General features: G+C 40.7%; 1 protein-coding gene across 1 annotated transcript in view; it reads right to left on the bottom strand.

Moving 5' to 3' along the window:
- Window positions 1–17,586, bottom strand: part of PHF2 (PHD finger protein 2) — a 762,463-nt gene that overhangs the window by 121,064 nt on the left and 623,813 nt on the right. Inside the window, exons 19-20 of the mRNA XM_068253616.1 lie at window positions 15,872–15,967; window positions 5,883–5,992 (exon numbers count right to left, since the gene is read on the bottom strand). Of these exons, the coding sequence (XP_068109717.1) occupies window positions 5,883–5,992; window positions 15,872–15,967 (206 nt within the window). The remainder of the gene's footprint in view (window positions 1–5,882; window positions 5,993–15,871; window positions 15,968–17,586) is intronic.

Raw genomic sequence — 17,586 nt, 5'->3', positions numbered from 1 at the left:
TCTGACTACCCCTGGTGTGGTCTGCAAAATATTATTTACTCACACTTTTCAGGCACCGTAGGCTTTGTTACATAGTGGAATTTATAAAACTGCATTATTTTTCACTTTTTGATGTTCAGCGTGTGTTCTATGGAAGCTGTGTCCCCTTCTGTTAACTACAAGATTTAAGGTTTCTAGCTCAATGAGCAGTCTTAAGCATTACTAACTGTTTAGATTATTGTCCATCCAGACATGTGTCCCATTATTTATGAACTCAGTGTTTTTGTCAGATTTGTGAGTGTAGGAACCACAGTATGAGCATGAATTGGTCATAGCTCTAGGGCTTGCCTTCATATGTATTGATATATGGAATCAACAATCTCTTTTTGGAGGTTGTTATCTACATATGCTGGTGCGATGTTAGATGAGTCAAGGTCTTTTAATGGTTGCTATGCATGATTGTTTTCTGTATCTCTGAGCACCTTACATACAGAACATTAGCTTGATCGAGTGAATAAATCTATATTCTTTTCTTTTAGAAACTGTTCATGGAGCCGATGCCATTCTGGGCAGTGGTGCTCACCAAGATTTCGGATATCCGAACTACCCAGATAATCCGAACTTTGAATAGCAATTCGGATATTTTTTTTAAATCCAAATAGACTATCCGAGCAAACTCAGATTTCCCATTTGAAATCCGAAATCCGGCCGGATAGTTAGTTCAGATATCCGAGCAGAAGCCAAAATCACCTTCAATGGCAAAAATCCCTTTCGAAGAGAGAGTGAGAGAGAGAGAGAGAGAGAGAGAGAGAGAGAGAGACACCTCTGAAAGGGTTTTCGCCTTTTGAAGAGACTTTTGGAAGCATTTTAAGCGATTTTCAGGTCACTTCCGGTTTTCTATCCGGATACCCGAATCCGGCCGGATATTGGCTTCGTATATCTGAGGTTACTCGGATACCAAAAAGTTCGGATTCGGATATCCGGTTCGGATCCGGATATCTGGGTATTCGGATCCGAATCAATTCGGATTTTAAAAAGGGGTATCCAAGCACCCCTGATTCTGGGATCCTAGGTAAGACAACTCACTGTCAAGACACACAAACACACTTAGAATACCTAAAAACCGAGCAAAACCTATGTACTTATTGAATGCAGTTGGGACTACACTGTACTATTCTAAGGTAAAGATGTGATGTGGCACTTATGGTATTCCCATCTTTATACACAGACCAGCACACTTTGTTGAGCCAATACAGTAAATATGCAGACAGCAGTAACTTCACAATGAAAGGGTGCAATGCACAGCCCGATTGCTGGTTGACCTATGACTACAAACGGTCCTGATCCCTTAAAAGCAGTCTACCATTAATTCATCCCTTTCACCCTTTTAAAAGTAATAGTAATATCAGCAATTTACCAGATGTTTTGGTAAATGTAGTGCCCCAGGATAATTTGAGACATTGATGGTCCAAGTGAGAGGAGAGGAGCCTTTAAAGAGACACTGAAGCGAAACAAAGTTATAATGATTTGTATGTGTAGTACAGCTAAGAAATAAAACATTAGGAGCAGAGACATAAGTCTAATATTGTTTCCAGTACAGGAAAAGTTAAGAAACTCGAGTTGTTGTCTGTGCAAAAAAAGCCATTGAGCTCCACGACTTTCAAAGTCTTCTGAAGCTTATTATCTCAAGTGCCTGGCACTGTATTGTTTTTTTTTTCCTGCAGAGAACAGTTCAAAAGTTCACTAGCCTGCTCTGTGAAATCATGTATAATGCTGAGTACTGTTTAAACTGCAAATATTAGAGAATTATGCAAAGTTATAAAAAAAAACCTATATAACTGAAAATAAAAATATGAGAATATTTTCTTTGCTACTAAAGTTCTAGTAATTATCCATACTACGCAACCAATTCATTATATCATATTTTTTCGTTTCAGTGTCTCTTTAAAGGAGATATCAGGCGAATTTTAATACAATAAGTGCTACTTACTCGGGGCTTCCTCCAGTAGTTCTGCGCCTGTGCAGTCCGCTCCGGTCCACGTGGTGGTGATTGACAGCACCGCTCGTGTAGGCGCAGTACAGGCAGACCCGGAGGTCGGCCTGACGTCATCGTCGGGGACCAGGAGGGAGCTGCAGAGAACGGCTGCAGGCAGAACTGCGGCGAGGGACATGCTGGGAGCTTGGGGCTGGAGGAAGCCCCGGGTAAGTAGCACTTATTTTATTAAAATGATTATTTTGTTTTCATTGTGGCCCTCAACAGCTACGTATGATGGGAGGAGACGCAGGAGATAGCTACTTGCACATGTGCAATAGAGAGTCGGTTTAAATGGTCCTGTGTCAGTCATATTTAAACACTTCGCGTTCCTGGTTATTTTCACAGTTCAGCTTAGTTCTGATTACTTTGGCAATAACTTTATCAATAACTATGATCTATATATTGAACTAAATGATCTATATATTGTTTTTTTCAGGACACATTAGGCTTTTTGTGGCTGATAGTTGTTTTCAGTAATTACCTTATTTTCTATGCATTTTAAAATGAAAATAGGGAAAAAAGTTAAAAAATACACAATTTATCCACTTTCATACATTATAGCTTTAATGTAAAAAGTCATATTGTACATTAAACCACACATTTTATTTGTCTATCTCTCCTGTTTATTTAAAGCGGTTTAAAACTTTGACAAAATTTTCAACAAAAATGTGTTTTCCTACTTTTTATAACCCATGAAATTATCATATTTGCTTTTGTGCCCAAGTATTAATATTCATTTACATATTATAACTTCCCAAAGTTCAGTTAATTTACTTTGAAAGCTGCTGGTGCATTTTATTTATAACTGTTGTCATTCTGTTGTAAATGCTGGCAGCAGTTATTTCTGATCTGTTTTTCACTTCAGCACTTATCAGCTGAAGTCCTGCACAGCCAGAGAATGTTTACATAAATGTATCAAGTAAAGAATGTGTACACAAGATAAGATTATAAGCAGTTCTGATGCCGGTTCTCCCTGCAGAAGAAAGAGTCAGCCCTGTGAAGTAACCCTTTGAATGCTGTTTTACTAAAAAAAAGCATTGTGTTAGTATATTATATGCTGTAAATAATCTTTTAGAGCAAAGAAGAAATTCTGGCTATAAACAGTTCTTTTGTTTTGATAGTGTATTAGTAACACATTGTATACACTACCTAATTGTTACATTTGTCTGCTCCTAAAATGTTTATTTTTCCACTTGTTAATTCATTAGGCTTGCCATTGAATTTCCTAGGAAAAGAAGAGTGCTTTGCTTTCATTCTGTTACAACTGTATAGCATTTTTATTCGCTCAGGGATGACTGAACAGTGTTATTTAGGAAGTTGTAGGGAAGAGAGTGCAGAGACTTATTTTAACGTCATGGAGCTTCAACTGGTTAAAAATGAGGGTATTTGGGCATTACCATTAGTGGGGTATATTTGGGCATTACTATTAGCGAACAATGTATGTTTTATTATTTTGTATTTAAAAAAAGGATGGTAAATTTTACATTACATTGAAAAATATAAACAAGCATTACATAAACAGCATAATGGACTCTAGTCACAAAGCATTACCGCATTCAGTAATGCTGAAAATAGCTGATTTAACCGACAGAGGCGTAGTTAGGGGGTTTTATCCGGGGCACCACCCACGAACCTGTTGCCATGGTGCCTCGGATATAATTTTGACAGGTGCCCCGCCTCCCTCCGCAGTGTGCCGGCTCTCTGCTATCAGACCTCTCAGATCGCGGCGACTGGGGAAGGCAGAGCAGGGTGCACTTCAAATGTGGGAGTGACGTGACTTCCTGTATGTGCGTCCTGCTCTGTTTTCCCCAGTCGCTGCGATCTGAGGTCTGTAGCGCTGCAACCAGCCCTCTTGACTCCCGGCCAGCAAAGCGCCCAGTCCAGCAAAGCCCCCCAGCCCAGCATGAAGCACCCCAGTCCAGCATAAAGCCCCCCAGTGCCGCATAAAGCCCCCCAGCCCAGCCTAAAGCCCCCCAGCCCAGCATGAAGCCCCCCAGCCAAGCATGAAGCCCCCCAGCGCTGCATAAAGCCCCCCCCCCAGCGCTACATAAAGCACCCCAGCCCAGCATAAAACCCCCAGCCCAGCATAAAGTGACAGCCGTGTTGGACTGGTGCGCACCATGGCGAGAGTGTAGGCCGTGGCGGTTTTCAAGCCTATATGGTCGCCGGGCTGTGGTAGCTCAATGATAGAACAACAGTGACTGTCCAGCTGATCAAATTTGCTCTGTCCACAATGAAGCAACAACCTTATGATCTTCTTGTATGTAGGTAGGCATAGGTGCCCCAGTATAGGTAGGTAGGCATAGGTAGGTGTCCGAGTATAAGTAGATAGGCATAGGTAGGTGCCCCAGTAGTTAGCTAGGCATAGGTAGGAGTCCCAGTATAGGTAGGTAGGCATAGGTAGGTGTCCCAGTATAGGTAGATAGGCATAAGTAGGTGCCCCAGTAGTTAGCTAAGCATAGGTAGGGGTCCCAGTATAGGTAGGTAGGCATATGTAGGTGCCCCAGTAGTTAGCTAGGCATAGGTAGGAATCCCAGTATAGGTAGATAGGCATAGGTAGGTGCCCCAGTAGTTAGCGAGGCATAGGTAGGAGACCCAGCATAGGTAGGTAGGCATTGGCTGCCCTAGTATAGGTAGGTAGGCATAGGTAGGTGTCACCGTATAGATAAGTAGGTGCCCCAGTAGTTAGGTAGGCATAGGTAGGTGTCCCAGTATAGATAGTTAGGCAGGGCCTAGCTGGCAAAGTAATAGCAATTACAAAGGTCCAGCTGCAACAGATAGGGCTGTATAATGCAGTGTCAGTGGGCAACACAAAAAAAACACATCAGGAGAACATTAGCTCTCAAAAGAGCTGTTGAGGGGTGCTATTTTAGCAATAACAGCCAGGAGCAAGCTAACAAGCCTACAAGAGCCTAACTAATCTTTCCCTATGAGAGTCTGCCAGCAGCTGTCCATTCACTAATTAATGCAGGCACACGAGTGAGTGTAATGGCCAGCGCTGCCTGCCTTTTATAAGGGGGGGAGTGGCTCCAGGAGAGAGTGTAGCCTAATTGGCTACAATGTGCCTGCTGACTGTGATGTAGAGGGTCAAAGTTGACTCTAATGGCGCACTATGGGGACGAACCGAACTTTCGGAAAAGTTTGCGTTACATGGTGACCGCGAACCACCGGAAGTTTGCCTGGAACCGGTCGCCGGCGAACGGTTCGGGCCATCTCTACTTACCACCATGTCTCAAATGTATGGGGCCTGTTTTGTTTGTTTACCCATGCATACCATAGCTGCTCTTATGAACCTACTTTGTTTTATTCTTCTCCTCTTAAAGGAGTTATCAGGCAATCTAAAGAAAATAAGTGCTACTTACTCGGGGCTTCAATATTAAATGAAACTTTTTTTGATGAATGCGGCAGAAGTATCTGATCTCGATGAAGATCATTTTGGAGAGAATGGATAATGACTAAACTGGTTTGGGTTTTTAGTTTTACATGTTTTTTAGTAAGGATTTGCATATGGTTGAATCCAAAACATGTTGCGCGCCCCCACTCAGGAGTCTTAGGGACAAATAAGTAGAAATGGACAATAATAACAACAAAAAGAAGAAAATGAGTGGCCAAAAGGCCAGTGAGTTTGCGTATTGAATACAAGTATACATCATGGGATAATCTAGAATAGCTGTAGCTAGTTTTTAATTCCTGAGCCACAAAAAGGAAAATACATATCACACACAAATGTCACAAACCTACACATATGTGCAAAAAATATAAATTGAGTCAAACATTATAAAATTGTTTATTCCTGAGCATGATTTATCTAGTTTGTAAAGACATTAAAGTAAAAGTGTGTGAATAATAGGTTTTCACAGCCTCTCACCTGCTGGGATAACTTGGCGGCAGCCGCTGCAAGGCCAGTTTCAACAGATGCGACTCGTGTACCTTCACGGATGGGCCTGTCTTGTCGAGGTATGGAGGGACCAACTCTTGCTATATAACAAATATTTGTTATGAAACCAGAATGAACATACTAAAATAGAAGTAGTTCAAAACACAGACAACAAACATTTACAGAAGACAATTATTTTTTTGAACTTTTTTTTTTTGTACATCCATTTTTCTTACTGAAGTGTCTACAGTATACAGTCTTAACAGTAGACGGTCTGTTCTACTTGTAACTCCAGGTATAACTGTTTTATGGATTTAAAAGGATGGTATAATTATACTGTTAAATAGGTATTTTTTGCTTCATAAAACATATTTGATTAAGGGATATTTTAAATGTTTTAATCAGGTTTATTTAAATTATTATTTTACTTCTGTTAAATGTAGCCAGCAGATGCTAATCCAAACCTTAAAAGCTTTATGGGAACCTGAGGTGATATGGAGGCTTGTAGAAAGAGAAAGAAAGGGACACTGAGGGCCCTTTTACACTAGCAATCGCAATCACAAATCACAAACGCCAGCGATTGCGATTGTGATTTTTCATTAATTCTGTTATGCGATTGCGATTTGCATTGCATTATCATTGTAAAAATCGCTCCAGCAAGCGATTGCGATTTGCGTTTAGCGATTTCCAAATCGAATCACTGTAGTGGAAAATACTTCTCGTGATTTCTATGATAAAGTAACAACCCTAGCGATTTAAAAATCACTAGCGATTTGCGATTTTGCGATTCAGCAATCACAATCGCTCTAGTGGAAAAGGGCCCTGAGAGCTCAATATAGTGTAGCACATTAAATAGCCAAGGTATTGGAACTGAAAGGTTGGTTACCACAAAGGCAACCACTCAGGTTAAGAAGTCGCTCTCTGTAGACAGGAAACAAGGGATAACACCCCTCTAACAGGGGTGGACTTTGCAATATTAAAAGAAGCTGTATCCGTGTCATTCAGAAATAAAAACCCTTGGACTTTTATACCTGTGAGTGTGCGGACTTCATCCATTCTCAAGCTGTGAACAGAGGCACCAAAATAGGGTAAAAATTTAAAAAGGGCGGTAGTAATGGGCTTACCTCCCCAGCAAATAAATACAGACTGTGTTGATTTAATTTTAACAATAATACCATTTATTCAAGTATTCTACAATGCAATGTGTTTCATAGGCCTTATCCCGCTTCATCAGGCAATCAATGGAGCAAAAACTAGAACAAAACCAGAGACAATCGACTAAGTACCCCTATATAGTTTTATCATCGTCTAAGTAAACTATACATAATTAAGAAACCAACATAGATTGCATTTATCTATATCAGTTTCTTAATTATCTTAATTATGTATATTTTACCTAGCCAATGCAGAAACTATATACAGGTGCTTAGTCAATTGTCTCTGATTTTGTTCTAGTTTTTTTGCCCTTGATTGGCAGATGAAGCGGGATAAGGTCTGTGAAACACATTGTACTGTGGATTACTTGAATAAATTATATTATTGATGAACTTAAAACAACACAGTCTGTATTTATTTGCTAATATGGAGGCTGTTTTTCAGAGATATTTTCCATACATCCTCTGAAACTTAATCTAAAGCCCCAGGAGCATAACTATTTTTGTATTGTGCTATTAATGAGCAAAGCAAAAATGCTTACAAAAATGAACAGAAAATAAAATAATTATTGCCAAAAAATACTACCCAAAGAAAGTCTACTTTAATACATATATAAAACACATACAAGTATTATGTGTGCAAACTTCAATGGAGACTTAACATTCACCCTAATTCAAAGACTGCTTGCAGCGAGTTAGAATAATGCAATCCACTACAACAGACATGTGAACAGACCTATAGAATTGTATGCAACACAACTGATGTCCTGTGAAAGGACCTTTAGTTGTCAGAAGTAGCAAAAAAATTATTGCAGACAAAAAAATGTGAAGTATATGTGTACACATACTTACCAGATGTACATTTATTTCAGAGTAAGAAGCACAATAAATTACTTTTCTTCTATGTTGAAACTGCTTACTTTAGGCAGTAAAATTCTGACAGATTTGACAGGATTTGGATTAATTATCTCCTCATGGAGAGTATCTCAGTGGGATCAGGAAAAAAGGGCGCACAAAGTGCTATGATAAAACCCGCGGCAACAGAGGGAAATTTGGGCACATGGAGGCACATGGAGGCACCCAATAAAATGCGGCAATAGATGTAATTTTGAGTGCCTGGAAATTGTGGCTATAGATAGCTGGAGTGATTTATAGCCAAAATTTTGGCTGCCAAGATTACATTTATTACGGCTAATTACAGTTTTTGCGGCACAGGGGGGAGATTAAGATTGTAAGGCCACAGGGGGAGGTTTTTAGGTTTTGACACCACTTGGAGGGTTAGGCATCACCTGGGGCTGTATTAGGGTTGGGCATCATTGGAGGGGGGGGGGTTCTGTGTAAGAGTAGGGTTAGGTCATAGAAAAATATTGGTAGGCATTACCAATATTTTACTATCGGACGAAAGTACCAATATTCTACTAGCGGCAATCTCCTGCGCCCTTTTTTCTAGGCACCTTTATTACATGTACGCATCTCAGTATCTCCTTTATTCTATACAAACGCAATCCCTAGAAAGGATCTACATAAAGATGTTGGTCAACCTTTTTACTCATTTCCACACTTTTTGTACAGTTGGACAGAGCAACTGCTGTTCAATGAGTGCTTTTGACAATAAAGAAAACCCTGAAAATACCCCATGAGGAGATGGAATAGTCCTAAATCTGTCAGATCTGTCAAGACTTTTAATGCTTACTGTAAGTGACAATAACATAGGAGAAAAGTAATTTATAGTGCATATTCATTTGAAGAAATGTAATTGTACCCATGTATTTTTTTTTCTTTTTCGGTAGTGATCCTTTAAATAGATGCATAGATAAAATGTGATAAATATTACAAGTACCGTAACATAAAAAAAACTTGAGTGCTGTAGTGGCTATAGAAGTGTAAGTTGCCTGGCTGTCCTGCTGATTCTGTGCCTCCAATACTTTTAGCAATAGACCCGGAACAAACATGCAGATCTGGTGCTCTCACTAAAGTCTGACTGGATAAGCTGCACACTTGTTTCAGGTGTGCAATTTAGACACTACTGAAGCCAAAGAGATCAGCAGGACTGCCAGACAACTAATATTGTTTAACCAGTTAATGGCAAGCCACCTTATTAAAACATCCTGTTTGAGCCTGTTAACGACAACAGGACGTTTTAATAAGTTGCTCACTCCTGCTGCCGCTGTGCATGCGTGTGCGCCACCATTACCCGTCGAGACACCGCTTTCCGTGATTGGGGAAGAGGACAGAGTGCTCCTCTACCCAATCGCAATGACTGGAATGAATGGACATGACCCCGATCAGGGGCCATGTCCATTCATGAAACAGGAAGCAGTCAGAGGCAGTAAATGTAAAAGAAAAAAGTGAACACTTCTTATAAGGCTAGGTCCACACTAGACACAGTTGCAGGACGGACCCTGCAGTCCGGATCAGGGGAAGTACCCACCGTACTGCAAACTGATGAAAGTGCATCAGTTTTGCATCAGTTTCCGTTCAGGTTTTTCCCTGACAGAAAACGTCTCCATCATTAGGAAGGAGTGGGAGGATTTTTTTGGGCCAATCATAAAGCTCAGGCTATCAGTTGTAACATCCGTTTTTTGCCAGTGGAGCTGGAGATGCGTTTTCTCATTGCTTTCACTACCCCCTGCGTGTATCCGTGGTCCTGATCCGTTGCGTGAAAATGCAGCAGATCCGGACCTTCCGTTCAGGTTTTGAAAACGGATCCCTGCAAACGCAGACGGATCCGTTTTTTACTTGGGTGAGGCTGGCTGCTATTTTCAACATTAGTATCCGGGACTCCGTTTTTCATCAGGTTTGAAAAACGCAGCCACGGATACGTTTCCGGACCTAGTGTGGACCAGCTCTTAAACAGGAGTGTTTGCAGCAACAAAAATCTGTTTAAAAAAATACATAAATAGTTGCCTTAGGGACTCAGCTTTTTTAATCTACAGTATATTTTATGAGGGTATATTACTATTAATTTACTACAAAGGGACTTGTAATTATAGACCAGAAAAAAAAATAAACAAAAAAGAAAAATAACCCCTATATTTCCAAATAATATATTGTTGCCATACATTGCGGTAGAGACATAATTTAAATGGTTTAATAATTGGGACAAATGAGGCAATAGAATGAGTGGGTTTTATCCACAGGAGAACATTTTATTTTAAAACTATAATGGCCAAAACTTAGAAATAATGATTTTTTCCAATTCTTTTCTTATTTTTTTCCGCTAAAATGCATTTAGAATAAAAAATACTTAGCAAAATGTACTACACACAGAAAGCCTAATTGGTGGTGAAAAACAAAACAAGGTATAAATCATTTTGTTGTGATAAGTAGTAATAAAGTTATTGGTGAATAAAAGGGAGGAGCACTGACAGGTGAAAATTTCTCTGGTCTGTTAGTGTAAAAACCCCTTGGGGGTGAACTGGTTAAAAGGATATAAATATGGCATGTGCCCATAGCCTCAGGTTCCCGTTAAAGATATCTTGGTTCATATTGTTTTGCTCAAAGTTACTGACCTGCAAAGGCCCACTTGCTACCAGCAAACTTTTATTTTGAGAACACAGCACAGATTTTTTTTTTTTGTGTGTGGAATAAACTCTTCTTTGCATATGACAGGCCCAAGCATGACATACACAATCACTAGAACACAATGTGGCCTGTTGCAGGTCAGATTTTGTCTTACTGCGCCTGTGCAGGATGCTCCTGGGGACGGGAGTGCGAACGAGGACACGTCCAGAGCCACGCAGGCCCAGTGACCAGCGACAGGCTCAGTCAGTAAAATCAAACTGAGCCTTGGAGGGGGAACCGGGGGATCGCTGAGTACCGGGCACAGGGCAACTGCAGAAGACCGGTAGAAGCCCCAGGTAAGTAAAACTGAACTGGGGCTTCAGAAGACTTTAGGTTCCCTTTAAATAGAAATCAAAACTAGTCCCTGGTAAGAGTACTTCTAGATCTAGAGGGTACAGACACAAACAAAGAATATCGATCTGCATTATTGCAGCAGCACACGTAACTATTTTTTTATTGGCATACCAGTATTTAATTTTTGCGGACTAAGCACAGCTATAACTAAGTTATTTATGATGACTATTATCTGAGAAATAGAATACTTTATCATATTTTCTATTTTCATTACAATTTAAATCCATTAGGAGTCGGTGCATTTTTTCCTGACTCCAGGTACCCAAAAACTGCTCCGACTCCAACTCCTCAACGCCGACTCCACAGCCCTTGTAGGTATGTCTCAGATCAATAATATTGCAGGGTGGACTGTGCTACAGAGGAACTAGTTAAAGAGACACTGAAGCGAAAAAAAATATATGATATAATGAATTGGTTGTGTACTATGAATAATTACTAGAAGATTAGCAGCAAAGAAAATATTCTCATACTTTTATTTTCAGGTACATAGTGTTTTTTCTAACATTGCATTATTCTATAATATGTGCAGATTACACAACACTCAGCATTCAAAATGAGTCTTTCAGAGCAGTCTGTGAAGTAATGAACTCTCCTCTGGCAGAGGAAAAGTAAACAGTTCAATTACAGTTGAGATAATAAAAGTCAGATAACAGCCCTCTACACGACTAACTTAGTCGGAGAGCTTAATAGCTTTTTTGCATAGAGATAACAACTGGAGTTTCTCAACTCTTCCTGTACTGGAAACAATTAGACTGATGTATCTGATCTTAATGTTTTATTTCTTAACTGTACTACACATACAAATCATAATATCATCATTTTTTTTCGCTTCAGTGTCTCTTTGAGTGTTCGTAAATGCCAGACTTAAACATGTGGCATTTTAGTTTGAACCTTAAAGGGAACCTAAACTGAGAGGGATATGGATTTTTCCTTTTAAACAATACCAGTTGCCTGGCAGCCCTGCTGATCTCTTTAGCTGCAGTAGTGGATGAATCACGCACCAGAAACAAGCATGCAGCTAATCCAGTCTGACTTCAGTCAGAGCACCTGATTTGCATGTTTGTTGAGGGGCTGTGGCTGAAAGTATTAGAGACACAGGATCAGCAGGAGAGTCAGGCAACTGGTATTATTTGAAAAGTAAAAATCCACATCCTTCTCAGTTTAGGTTCCCTTTAATGCCTCCAGGGATGTATCCACACTAGTGGTCATATGTATAAACAGTGGTCACTGTTTCTCCTAAGTTTTCACCTAGGAGAAAATGTTTCATCATCTTCTGTTGAAAATAACTTTTTACCACCCTTCAATTGAGAAAGTACTAAAAAGTAGGTGAAAAAGTGCTGTCAAAATTATTAGTATTTTCTTGCTTGCTGGTGGCTTAAAAGGCATTTTATTGATAATGTGTGAAAATATCACCTAGGAGAAAACTAAGGAGAAAAAGTGAATTGCATAGGTCTGGTTGTCTGTTGTTTTTGCCCAGCATTATAGAACATGTCAGGGTGTTTTACCAATTTGCTGTAAAGATGTGTATGCCAAAATGGTCGTACACACATTTACAAAGCAAAAACCAACCACGTGAACCCATGGCTGGTGGCTAGTAAAGGCTGTTTGGGGAATCTCTAAAAGTGAACCCTGACCAAAGTCCTCCTTCCTCTTTTATCTTATGTTCTATTTTTTTGTATTGTTATGATAAACTTTTCTAATTTTGCTTGTAAACTGCTCCATACATATGGTAGTCAGTGACTAGGATACTTAAGGGTGACCTTTACCATGAGGTGTTTAGTTCGCAATGTACAATATGCATTCCACCATACACCATTCATGAACTACTTGCTTGAAAAAGCGGGGGAAGTACCCCGCAAAACGCATTGCTTTAAAGCTTTTAAACCCAATTGCCCATTTTGTGTGGATATTCTACTGCTCCAGTACCACTATCCATTTACCTTACACGTTGCGGTTGGAACAGCTCATACTGGCCTGAGTGCATCTCAAGACCCTTCAGACTCTCCAGTGCCTTGAATACAGCCGGAACTCTAGCCAACTAGAGGCCATCGGCTCTGGTTCAGGTAACCCCAATTCTAGGATTACCATTGCAAGGAGAAACGAGACGGGCCAGTGGGGCCACCCCCTTGAGTCCAACGAGCGCTGTCTCCGACCAAAGTGAGATACATGCTTTTGAGCTGGTAGGCCATATGGGTCCCTCTAGCATTACCACCCAGGTGAGACCTTTCCTTATAGGAAAAGGTCATCACTCATTTCCTACTGGCTACAGAGTGCACCTTTCTTCTAGTCTTTCTTACAGATTACTGTTTTCCAACAGCAAGCAGCATCTGCCATCCTTACACTCACAGATGACAATTAGTAGTCAACTGACCCTAGAATTCCTTCTACCCATACACAATTCTGGCACTATTAATGTTTTTATAACCTGGCTGGGATTTTAATGCAGACTTTCCATGTAAATTTCATATGCAGCTTGGTTAGACTGAATTGCAGGCAGTTCATTGTACAAGCTCCCTCCGTACCCCATCATTAACCTCAGCAAGTACGTAGTCAGGGAGGAGTTGGGATAGGACACCAGTCAGCCTATTACCTGCCTATAAAAATGGGCGAGGTCAAGTAAAAGCTAGTAGTGACCTATTCACCTTTACGGACCTTGAAAACCCCAAAGGGAAAACTAGGGTTTTAATAGATTTGGCACTAGACTTGTTTGAAACATCGAATCTAACTTTGGGAGGAACATGGGATGCAGCAGTAATCAGTCGATGCTTTGAGCAGTACAATCCTAGCAGATGAGGTAGTCTAATCAATATTTTTCCTGCAGAAATAATTTGTACAGCCTTCCTGGAGCAAGGTGGAAGACCAGATAAACAACCACTATAAGAAAGAAATTAATCATGTACCTGATCTACCACAAATTGTACAGTGAACACATATCACTGTGGACAGTTTATGATTGAAGTGACTGGGGGGAGGGACTTTCAAGTTAATTTCAGTAAACATTCCTAGATGTTCCGATCATACTTCTTGTGTTTTTAGGATACAGTGCCATTGTAACTCTCACAAGAAAATGTCTGTTTATTAGGTTTAATATATGGAGGGGGACGGTTTATGTACATGAGAGGTCTACAACTGCTCTGTGCTGTTGTAGCATTCTTGATGACTTGGAAGAGCATATGGAATATTTATCCATGGTTTTCTCCTATTATATACATGTAGTCCCTGGTTAACGAACGAGATAGGGACTGTAGGTTTGTTTTTAACCTGAATCCATTCTTAAGTCGGAACACTGTGCCATCTCTATCCCCTGTGCCTCTAGTGTCCCCCTCTGTGTCATCTCTGTCCCCCTCTGTGTCTCCTTGGTCTCCATAGGTCTCCCTTTTGCCTGCATTGTGCTACCTTGTGCCACCCTGTGTCTTCCTTTTGCCACCTTGTGTCTCCCTTGTGCCTTCTTGTGTCACCTTGTGCCTCCTTTGCTCCCCTTGTGCCTCTTATGTCCAGCTGTATCCCGCTGTTATGTCCAGATGTCTCCCGCCTTGTGTCCTGCTATGCCTCTCCACTGTGTCTCTTGTGCCCTTGTTCCTTGAGCAGAGTAGGCACAGCTGAAGCTGCAACAAGTCACTCAGCGACGTCTTCTTTCCTTTCACCGTTTCCCCTAGCAGCTTCCCTTGCGTCGCGTAATGATGCAATATGGAGGAGGAGCCTTCCTAGTTAGAGATAGTCCCGACTTCATGAAGTCATCACGGCAGAAGTCGGGCGTTCATAAGTTGGGGACTACCTGTACACCAGAGCTGACACTCCCAACATGTGCAAGTGAAACCTCTGTCTGTATCTTGATTATGAGGAACATTTTTGCTAATGTTGCAGATATATATATATATATTTTTTTCTACAAAACCACTAATAATCACAAGGGAGCAAAAGTTTTAAAAAAATCAACCAAAAAATCAACCAAACTGTATCGACACTGGGATTTCATACCAAACTTACATTACATTACAGTACCTGATGACTGCAAGGTTCAAGCAAACAAAATCTTTCAATTCTCCAGTTTCTTAAAGAGAACCCGAGGTGTGTTTAAAGAATGTTATCTGCATACAGAGGCTGGATCTGCCTATACAGCCCAGCCTCTGTTGCTATCCCAAACCCCACTAAGGTCCCCCTGCACTCTGCAATCCCTCATAAATCACAGCCGTGCTGTGAGGCTGTGTTTACATCTGTAGTGTCAGTCTCAGCTGCTCCCCCGCCTCCTGCATAGCTCCGGTTCCTGCCCCCGTCCCTTCCCTCCAATCAGCAGGGAGGGAAGGGATGCAGGCGGGGACTGGAGTTCTGCAGGAGGCGGGGAGAGCAGCAGACTGACACTATAGAGATAAACACAGCCAGCTCTGACAAGCTGTTTGTCAGCAGCGTGGCTGTGATTTATGAGGGATTGCAGAGTGCAGGGGGACCTTAGGGGGGTTTGGGATAGCAACAGAGGTTGGTCTGTATAGGCAAATCCAGCCTCTGTATGCAGATAATATTCTTCAAACCCACCTCGGGTTCTCTTTAATACAACCCACCACTCAGCAGCATTTTTTCAGTAAAAACTGGATTGCTAACATAACATTTTGAAAATGCAGTCAGCTGTACCAATGACATAATGTGATGGTTTGATGACGTGAAAGCTTCCTACGGTTGGAAAAAAAGGAAACAAAATGAAAAAATCTACTTCATGACAGATTTTAGACATTTTGCACTGATGTGACTTAGGCCCCTATTAACACTAGGTAATGAGGTTTTTACAAGATTTTGGTATTAAAGATAAACTGAAAAAATACTGCTGTACTTGGAAAGGTAAAATAAGAGGCTTGATGCAATACAATGGACAGGGAAGTCTATCTTGCAGGAGAATTATAGGAGATGCATGCTCACCTGTGGGGCTATATGGAGCATCATCAGAACATTTTCTCTTCTTTGATCGAGATTTGAACACAGGATTATCTTCATCTGACTCGAGAGATGGGTAAACTACACAAACAGAGATCAGTGTTAATGGAGCATACACAATCTCCACTACAAGTAAGGGCAATTTGAAGGAAATATCAGGCAATTTAAACAAAAATGAGATCTACTTACCGGGAGCTTCCTCCAGTCCCTTGCAGGCCATGTGTCCCTCGCCGAAGCTCCGCTCCAGGCCAGTCTCTCTAGGTCCACTCCGTAGCAGCCGGCAACTCGGCGAGGTCAGTGACCTTGTGCAACCACGCCGCTTGTTCTCACGTAGCCGGGAGCATTCTGCACAAGCACAGAAGTCCTGTGCACAAAATTCCCAGCCACGTAAGATGATTACAAATGGAGCATGCGAAGAGGCCCCAGACCTCGGCGGTTCGGCGCTGCTATGGAAGGGACCCCGGGAGACCGGCCTGGAGCAGAGCTGCAGTGAGTAAAACTTAGCCTTCCAGGGGCTGGAAAAAGCCCCAGGTAAGTAGATCTCATTTTGTTTAAATTGCCTGATATTTCCTTTAAGCTAATCTACCAAAACCATCCAATTTGATATAAGATGACTCCTTGGAACTCATTCTGGATACTGCAGGTATACTGTGATAAACTAGGTGCATACACAGTTCATTTAGTCTGTTATGTCAGCCAGAAAACTGTCTCATCCCAGAGTGGTTGCAAAATGGAGAAGGCCTTTATAACGTGTCTGACTTTATGGCACAGCAGATTAGAACACACAGCTAGCACTGAGGTAAAGGGATATCAGTGGAGGTACTACTATTTATAAATGAGCAGTGGGTGCCTCTGGTATAAGTAAATATGTGAACCTCCCAAACTACAAATGAACAAATGGTAAATAGAAGCTATTCTGTAATTATATATTTTTAAGAGTTTTAGAGCTTTTTGTGTGGTGATAAACTTAACATTTTGATTTGATTTGCTTTTTCTGAAAAAATGACCTATGTCCCTCTATGATACTGTTTGATTCAAAAATGACTTTTCCCAAACCATTACCTCAGAGCTTTCCTGTTCCACAAGCTGAGAAAATGTAGTTTTTGTATAATTGCCTTTTCCACTGGAATGGCGTGACATAACAGGACATCAAAATATAAAAATATCCAGAAAAGATGGTAGCGTCACATAGTAGTTTTTGGACGCCTAATTACTAAATTTATTCTTCTGCTTCCCTGATAGAACATAATTATGTTTCATGTAATGGAAATGAATGATATAGCAGCAAAACAAAAATATAGAGATGTTAATAACCATTCTTTCTTTTCATGAATACTCATTAATAGAACATTGTATTTAAGTTTGCACAAACTCACACTGACACAATACATTTGTTCTACAATAAGATACTTTCATCACATACTGTATACATGCTCTTTTCTAGAATTTTGTGGTACTAATATGAATCCAATGTGTGCGTTCCCGAGTATTGCATTTTCTGTGCCATTCTAGAAGACACCAAAGCCAGTCCAGAAAGCTTAATGTCCTGAAAATCATCTTTGAACCACCCTCCCTAAATATTCCTCTTAAGCATCTACTATGGGACACTTACCAGGTTATAGTCTCTAGTGAGTCCTGCATGCGAATACATGGAGAAATTTCCTTTAGGAAGAGGGAACAGTATTTAAAGCCCAACATTT

The sequence above is a fragment of the Hyperolius riggenbachi genome, chromosome 9 (assembly GCF_040937935.1).
Source record: "Hyperolius riggenbachi isolate aHypRig1 chromosome 9, aHypRig1.pri, whole genome shotgun sequence".
Classification (NCBI taxonomy): domain Eukaryota; kingdom Metazoa; phylum Chordata; class Amphibia; order Anura; family Hyperoliidae; genus Hyperolius; species Hyperolius riggenbachi.
Note: the sequence above shows the minus strand (reverse complement) of the source record. Positions and strands in the feature narration are given on the sequence as shown.